The following is an 8,512-nucleotide window of genomic DNA, read 5'->3' on the forward strand; positions in this document are numbered from 1 at the left end:
GCATAATAAATGTATATTAATCTAAAAAAATCTTACCTCAATCTTTTAAATTGTTGTTTCTTTTTATTACAAATTATATACAGTACAAAAATTTGAGTAAAACTGAAAATATGCGAATTTGACATCAGGGACTGTATTTTATTTGTTATTAAAATTATTATGTAATTTTTTGTCAAAATTCTAAAACTTTCTAGGTTTGTGGGTATAGATTTGTGGTCCCTGTTGTATGTTTTTGTTGAATATCGACATTGTGTAACTGTTTAGAAATCATCATTATGCTGAACATACTGTATATATAGTTGCTGTACAATGAAAGTTTGTGTGGCTCTTAAAGTTAAGGAGCATATTTTACTACCATGTAAGCATTTCTGCTACTTTTTTTGTTGTTGTTTCAGTATAGTGAACTTGGTATTATATGAACGTTTGCATTGTGTTTTGAAGACACCAGTATAGGATGGATTTTGCTTTGTTGAAATTGAGAATGCTGAAATTTTTGGGGGGTTTTTTATACTGAAGGAAGGACTTTTGTGACACTTTTTTGCCTCTGTCATTTATTTGACATTGTTCAAATGGCTTTAAATCATTATTTGAAGTGTATTTTATTTGGGATATTATAAATGTAATCAAATTGATAATCGTTTTGTGATTTTTTTTGGGGGGGGGGGGTTATTGTCCATATATAATAATCTTAGAACGGGGGTTTTTTATACTGAAGGAAGGACTTTTGTGACACTTTTTTGCCTCTGTCATTTATTTGACATTGTTCAAATGGCTTTAAATCATTATTTGAAGTGTATTTTATTTGGGATATTATAAATGTAATCAAATTGATAATCGTTTTGTGATTTTTTTTATTGTCCATATATAATAATCTTAGAATTTAATATATAATAATCTTAGAACAAAATCCCAGCAGGCTGCTTTGATTAATAAGATTATTAATTAGCCGGCAAAGAGTAATTTGACAAATGGCCTTTAACAATTGGATATGGTGACCAGATGCTTCAGATTACTGTCTGCTGGTATAAAGCAAAAATCAGGTTTTAGCTGTAGCCAGTATCTGATCCCTTCATTTAAATCTGATAATATGATGGTCTGACCAGCTCTGAACAAAACACCCTGCCGTCCAGACTTCATCTTCATCCATGGAGATCATCACTACAACAGATATGGCCATGACGGTGCAACCTACTATATTTCCACGTGTGGGCTACAGCATACTTTCATACCTCATGTTTATAAACACATTATTTTCTGTGTTTAATAACTTGTTGGTGATTGCAGTGATGCTTAAGAACCTGCATTTTCTCAATGCGATGAACGTCATCATTCTCAGTCTGGCTGTGTCAGATCTTATGATTGCCACCTGCGGCTCTGCCATCGTCACCATCACAAATTACCAAGGATCTTTCTTTTTAGGGGATGCGTTCTGTGTTTTTCAAGGTTTTGCTGTGAACTATTTTGGTGAGTACAGAGTTAAAGGGATCATGGTTATTCTATTTGTTTTATGTTATAGGATGTGTCCCCAAATATGTTGATTCCCTTTTGAAGGACCCCCATAATGGTGTGTGTATATATATATATATATATATATATTCATGTGTAAAGAAGAACCATTAAAAATGTGTGAATAATATTAATATTTTATTTTAAATATGACATTAAATATCTAACTCTTATAGTAAATAGAGCTATAAATATAATTTGTTTTAAAATGTATGCGAAAAATAAATAGTTTTTAAAAATGTAATAATATTTTAAATATTTTAGAAGCGTAATTAAAAAAAAAATATATATATATAATATTTTCAATGTTTAATACTAAAATCATTACATATTTATATATAACATTAAAAAATGGCTTTTATATTAAGTCTATAATATTTTCATGTGGAAATCCCATTTAAAATGTGCGAGAAAAACTATTTAAAAAAAATATTAAATTATAGTATTTAATTTTTTTTAAGTGTAATGTTAAAAAAAATTGTAATACTAAAATACTACATATGTATAATATCAATATATAATTTAAATACAACATTTAAAAATGGGCTTTTATATCAAGGCTACTATTTTTTATATATATATATATATATATATATATATATTATAAGGATATTATTTTGATACAGTGACCAGTTTTTTAAGCTCAATGAATCTGACACTTTTTGTGATTTTTATAATCTTGAAACTCTTATAAACTGCTGCACAGCAAGGCAAAGCAATAAAATATATCTTTAAGACAAACAATAATGTCTTTCTTCCTAGGGCTGGTGTCTTTGTGCACTCTCACACTACTGGCATACGAGCGGTACAACGTGGTCTGCAAACCCATGGCAGGCTTCAAGCTGAACGTCTGCAGGAGCTGCCAGGGTCTGCTGTTTGTCTGGCTCTATTGCCTCTTCTGGGCTGTTGCTCCACTGCTGGGCTGGAGCTCGTACGGGCCGGAGGGCGTCCAGACGTCCTGCTCATTAGGCTGGGAGGTGAGATCCTGGAGCAACTACAGCTACCTCATCTTCTACACGCTCATGTGCTTCATATTGCCCTCCGCTGTCATCGTGTACTGCTACAGCAACGTCCTCGTGTCCATGAGGAAGGTAGGCGACTCGTTCTTAGTGCTGAGAAATAATAAAGACTCAGTGCAAATCATGTCCCATAATTTCAGATCAACAAAAGCATTGAACTTCAAGGGGGGAAAAACTGCCTGGAGGACAATGAACACATGGTACGGATGGTCCTGGCCATGATCATCACCTTCTTCATCTGCTGGTTGCCTTATACCGCCATCTCTGTGGTTGTAGTTGTGGATCCAGAGATCTACATCCCACCTCTGGTGGCCACCATGCCAATGTACTTTGCCAAAACCAGCCCCGTCTACAATCCCATCATCTACTTCCTTACTAACAAACGGGTCTGTTATAGTGTCTGAATCTTCTTTGACAGAGTGTATTTATTTTTGTTTATGGTATATGGTACGCCTATTGTGAATGAAATGATCCAATCGCCCTCTGAAATATGTTTGTCCAGTTTCGAGAGTCAGTTACGAGGTCGATACGTCCCTCGTAACACTGGTGGTATAATGATGTGCTCAACCCAGAGGAGCCAAAGCAGGATTAATCCAGTGTGATCTAAGGTCTGTCATTACGAATTGTGCATTACTGATTGTATTGCTTATATTACTTATATAAAAAATGTTTTACGAAATTAATACTTTTCTTTCAAGGATGCTTTAAATTAATTGAAAATGACAGCATAAAGATATTTGTAACATTTGTAATTCTATTTCACACAAGTTATTCTTTTGAAATTTCTATTCATTAAAGTATCAAGGTTTCCACAAAAAATATTAAGCAGCACAACTGTTTTTAACATTGATAAAAATAAATATTTCTTGAGCACCAAATCGGCATATTAGAAAGATTTCTGAAGAATGAAGACTGGAGTAATTATGCTGAAAACTGAGCTTTGCATCACGGGAATAGGTTACGTTTATTTGAAATTGTAATCATTTTTAAATGCATAAATGCAGCCTTGGTGAACATAAGAGAAAAAAAATAAAAAGTATTGTTGGTTGGTTTTCGGTCATTGGTTATCGGCCAATATTAAAGATCTTTCAAATTCAACCGTAAATATGCCTTCATTTAATTCTCATTTATAGTCAATAGTTCATCTTTAAAAACACTAATAACACTATTAATATGTAATCTTTAGAAAATCTCAAAATTAATATTCATTAATCATTCATTCTCAAAACGAATTTATTCATTTACATAATATCCATCACATGTTAAAAATAAAAATAAAAACCATTATACACATATGCCAAAATGATAGATATTTAACTGAATGCAGAGTAGTAACCTGACGAAGTAAAAAGTGGGCATCTTAATCCCAGATTTAGACATCTTGCAGGGAGAGTAAAACCTTTCCCAAATTAATCTCCTCAAAATAAGATTGTGATCGCTATGACAACAAGACCATAATCAAAGATCAGTTCTGACTATTCTATTATTCCAAATAAAGCCTTTTTAAAATAAATAAGTTTTTACAATAAATAAACAAAAAGCACAGTAGCAGAAATGGCACAGTGCTGTAATTGGCATTGTTCCGGTCTGGAGATGACAACTATACGAACTAGCAAATTGCCTAAAGCAAAAAAGCATCCCCGGTGACCATGAGCCTTGCAGGCTGTTAAAGGTGACATATTGCCCCTTTTTACATAATGTAATATAAGTCTCTGGTGTCCCCAGAATGTGTCTGTGAAGTTTCAGCTCAAAATACTCCACATATAATTTATTATATAATTTTGAAAATGCCTATTTTGAGTGGAAGCAGAAATAAGCTGTTTTTCGGGCCTGTCTTTAAATGCAAATGAGCTGCTGCTCCCCGCCCCCTTTTCCAGAATAGAGCTGCGCCTTTACAGCTCGGAAACCTGCAAAAAAACATCTGTTTTGGTTCTGATTATCATGCTTATCACTCTGAAATCATGCGTTTTAAACCATATGAGTTTAAACTTCAGATATAAGGTTTTCTGAGCGCACACATCCGAAGCACACGGACAGAAAGCGGCTGTCACAGCATGTGAGTACTAAACTAAGTTCTCATTCACACACAGGTTTACGTTAAAAACACACGAGTTACAAAAACAGTCGGTTATGTCTGTGAAGGTAAACAGCTGGGAAATAAATTGCTTGTTTATTTTAGATCTGTGTGGCGGCAGCAATATACAGTAGCCTAAATAAATCAATAAATGCACTGCACTCTTGTCTCCTCTGAGGCTGGGACTGTAAATAGTGTTCTGTGCTTGTCGGTGCAGCCAAAGACAGAACAGTTAGCATGTTTTGCTCAAACTTTCGCCATGGCATTCGAGCTGGTACACCGTTGTCGCTTGCGAAATCAAAATTGACAGTGCCTTGAGTGGAAGTTTACAGATTAAGGGGCGGTAATATTATAATGAGATCCCTTTGCCACGTCACTAAGGGAGCGAAATCAGACGCGCTCGTTTTCTCAGACGCTTGCAGAAAAAGGCTTCCCAAAACAAAGTTACTGGGTTAATCTTTTTCACGTTTCCTTGGTTGGTAGATGCACCGGGGACCTGATTATAGCACTTAAAACCTGAAAAAGTCAGATTTTCATGATATGTCACCTTTAATTGAAAAACGCAAACAAATGGAGAACCATGGTGATGAGGAGTTGCAGAAGTTGCATTTGTAGCTGCCAACGGTCTGGTTTTGCTGGTCACTTTGCACGTAGGAATTCTCGCAAATTTGTTCGTGGCGTGGGCCGTGCACCACCAGAAGTCGCTCCAGACGTCCAACAACGCTCTCCTGGTGAACCTGGCCGTTATTGACCTCTTGCTATGCGCTATTGATTACCCATTGCTCCTCAGTGTTGTTTTGAACCCCCGCGACCTCGGTGTGCTTTTCTGCAGAGCGCAGATCGCATTGTTTTCTCTCATCTGTTGCGTGCAGTTGCTCACGCTGGCGTGCATCAGCGCCATCAAGCCATTGCACATCCATTTAAAAATGCCGAACGCCGAAAACGGATAACGGCGTGGATCGCCTCCATATTGGCAATATGCGTGATATTTGCGAAAGACTCGCCGGTGTACGTCAGGTGCAGAGGTTTGCGCATGGAGACGTTAGAGACGTAGGCCTCTGACACGTTTGGATTTTATATTTTGACTCCCATCTGGTGCGTTTGTTTGACGGTCATCATTGGATTCTACGGACGCATTTTCCTTTTAGTAAGAGCGCACGGTCGGACATTTTTTTTGATGAGGGTTCGTTTCCACCACCGGATAAGAAGAAAGAGGATACAAAGCACAAAAAGGAAGAAACAAAGACTAATATTAAAAAATGATACAGAAATAAACAGTCGATACTGATGATTTAAAACCGACTGAAAAATAGTCTGGGAAGAGAATTGGCATCCAAAATCTGAGGAACTTCCCACAACAACTGTGACTGACACCTTAGAATCTAAATAAACCAGAGATTTCGACTGAAATATCAAGAGAAACCAAAGTCACCTTTAAAGATGAACTTTCCAATGAAGCACCGCAGGTTCTAGAAGTTCTTGGAGAGCCAAACGACCACCAACCTACTTCTGCAGAAAGTTCTTCATCAACTAATGAAGAAGATGGTGCTGTAGAGTCAGGCACCCACTAAGATATTGATGGAGAAATTTCCGTAGGATCAACCAGTGGAGAAGCTGGTGTGGAACCAAAAGCCCAGCAAGATGTTGCTGCAGAAAGTTCTCAGTCTTCAGTAAAAGGAGAAGATGGTGAGCAAGAGTCAAATGACCAACAAGATAATATTTCAGGAGCTCTTCTTCCATCAGCTACTGAAGAAGATGATCCTGTTGAGTCAAGCACTTCACAAGATACTGCAGAAGAAACTTCTCCAACATCAGGAAATGGAGAAGAAGGTGCTGAAGAGCAGAGTGCTCCTGAATAAACTGCTGCGGAAACTTCTCCAGGATCAACCGCACAAGCTACAGCTGCTCCACAGGAGGAGGAGGAGGAGGTGGCGGGTGCCGTCTGTATGATGCCTTCTCTCGCTCAAAGAGAACGAGGAAACGCCAAGAAGGAGAGCAAACTGGCCAAACGCTCCGGATACATCATCTTCACCTTCCTCATCTTTTGGATCCCGCTGATTGCAACAGTGGTTTTAAATCACGTCTTTTACAGACATGACAATCTAACAGTAAATTTCAAACTAATATTTTACCGATTTGTATCACAATATAACATACTCTTAAAAAAAACTAGAAAAGGAGAAAATGCCCCATTCAACCAGATTAGAAATAGCTCTTTGACAACTACAATACCATTCACACCGCAAATAAATAAACAAATGAATAAATCATATAATTTTTTTTGTTTAAAGTGTAAATGTCATTAAAAGGATACGCCATCCCAAAATGAAAATTTTGTCATTAATCACTTACCCACATGTCGTTCCCCTAAAAGCTTAGTTCGTCTTCGGAACACAATTTAAGATATTTTGGATGAAAACCGGGAGGCTTGTGACTGTCCCATTGACTGCCAAGTAAATTACACTGTCAAGGCCCAGAAAAGTATTAAAGACGTCGTCAGAATAGTCCATCTGCCATCAGTGCTTCAACCGTAACGTTATGAAGCGACGAGAATACTTTACCGAACCCAAGCAGCGTACTTTATTCTGTGTCAGCTGCGCTGCACGGATGTGCTGTTTTCGTTCAAATCAAAGCGTAAATACACGTAGAAAACGTATCCTTGTGTCGCGGCTGACACAGAATAGCGTACGCTGCTTGCGTTCAGCGGATATTCTCCAAAATGGCACTACAGTGATGCGGAGAGACACAGAGGAGACGAATTGTTGAATAAAGTCGTTATTTTTGTTTTCTTAGAGTACAAAAAGTATTCTCGTCGCTTCATAACATTACGGTTGAAGCACTGATGGCAGATGGACTATTCTGACTACGTCTTTCATACTTTTCTGGGCCTTGACAGTGTAATTTACTTGGCAGTCAATGGGACAGTCACAAGCCTCCCGGTTTTCATCCAAAATATCTTAAATTGTGTTCCGAAGACAAACAAAGCTTTTAGGGGTTTGGAACGACATGGGGGTAAGTGATTAATGACAACATTTTCATTTTGGGGGTGGAGTATCCCTTTAATTTTGCAGCTTTATGCTTAAAACAACAGAAATAAAATAAACTGAATTATGGAAGATATATTTTAATTTTAATATAATTTTAATTTGTCTTTGTCTTGCATATAAACAATGTATCTTGTTTTAAGGATTAATTTTAGATTAATAAACTCAAAACTTAAAAAAAAATAAACAGATCAATAAATACTGATAATTGATTACATAAATAGTATTTTTATTTATTTATTTTTTGCAGGGCATTGGTCTTAAGGTCTATTATTGTCAAGTCTAATGGTTATCAAACAACAGCTAAAGTTACTGATGTCTTGGCACATATATTTAATGTGTTTCAGGAGGAGGTTTATCAGGAGCTGGATATTTTAACAGTGTCAAAATGGAAAGCGTTTTTTACAAATTCATAGTTTATATACTTGTAGGGTCATCAGAGCTGAGATACCACTATGCCAAACACCACATCTGATCTGTTTATTTGTGTTGTGTTGTCATATGCTGTTGGCCACAAATTGAATTAGATGCGGTCTAAAATCTTAAGAAATGCTAAGACAGTCTAATGGTTATCAAACAACAGCTAAAGTTACTGATGTCTTGGCACATATATTTAATGTGTTTCAGGAGGAGGTTTATCAGGAGCTGGATATTTTAACAGTGTCTTTGGTCTGCATGACATCCCTCACCAACCCGATCATCTACGCAGCAGTCAACCCTCAATTCCGCACTGAATTTCATAATCTGAAGGCAAAATGGAAAGCGTTTTTTACAAATTCATAGTTTATATACTTGTGGGGTCATCAGAGCTGAGATACCACTATGCCAAACACCACATCTGATCTGTTTATTTGTGTTGTCATATGCTG

At 36.7% G+C, this 8,512-nt stretch overlaps 1 protein-coding gene and 1 pseudogene across 1 annotated transcript; both read left to right on the top strand.

The window, feature by feature from the left end:
• The first annotated feature begins 1,145 nt into the window (after positions 1 to 1,145).
• On the top strand, positions 1,146 to 3,130 carry parietopsin. Its single transcript, XM_016262347.1, has 4 exons — positions 1,146 to 1,464; positions 2,269 to 2,597; positions 2,666 to 2,911; positions 3,041 to 3,130. The coding sequence occupies exons 1-4, from the start codon at positions 1,146 to 1,148 to the stop codon at positions 3,125 to 3,127; spliced, it is 981 nt and encodes a 326-aa protein (XP_016117833.1). The 3' UTR covers positions 3,128 to 3,130.
• A 949-nt stretch (positions 3,131 to 4,079) lies between these two features.
• Positions 4,080 to 8,426, top strand: LOC107576086 (uncharacterized; annotated as a pseudogene).
• Positions 8,427 to 8,512: the final 86 nt, after the last annotated feature.

Source organism: Sinocyclocheilus grahami, unplaced genomic scaffold (assembly GCF_001515645.1).
Source record: "Sinocyclocheilus grahami isolate Dianchi unplaced genomic scaffold, SAMN03320097.WGS_v1.1 scaffold31.1, whole genome shotgun sequence".
Lineage (NCBI taxonomy): Eukaryota > Metazoa > Chordata > Actinopteri > Cypriniformes > Cyprinidae > Sinocyclocheilus > Sinocyclocheilus grahami.

Excerpts from the sequence above, each read along its gene's own strand:
- parietopsin (XM_016262347.1), top strand. The coding sequence starts at position 1,146 with ATGGAGATCATCACTACAACAGATATGGCCATGACGGTGCAACCTACT. Across the intron at positions 2,598-2,665 it reads TCCTCGTGTCCATGAGGAAG|ATCAACAAAAGCATTGAACT; the intron begins GTAGGCGACTCG and ends CCATAATTTCAG. Across the intron at positions 2,912-3,040 it reads ACTTCCTTACTAACAAACGG|TTACGAGGTCGATACGTCCC; the intron begins GTCTGTTATAGT and ends TTCGAGAGTCAG.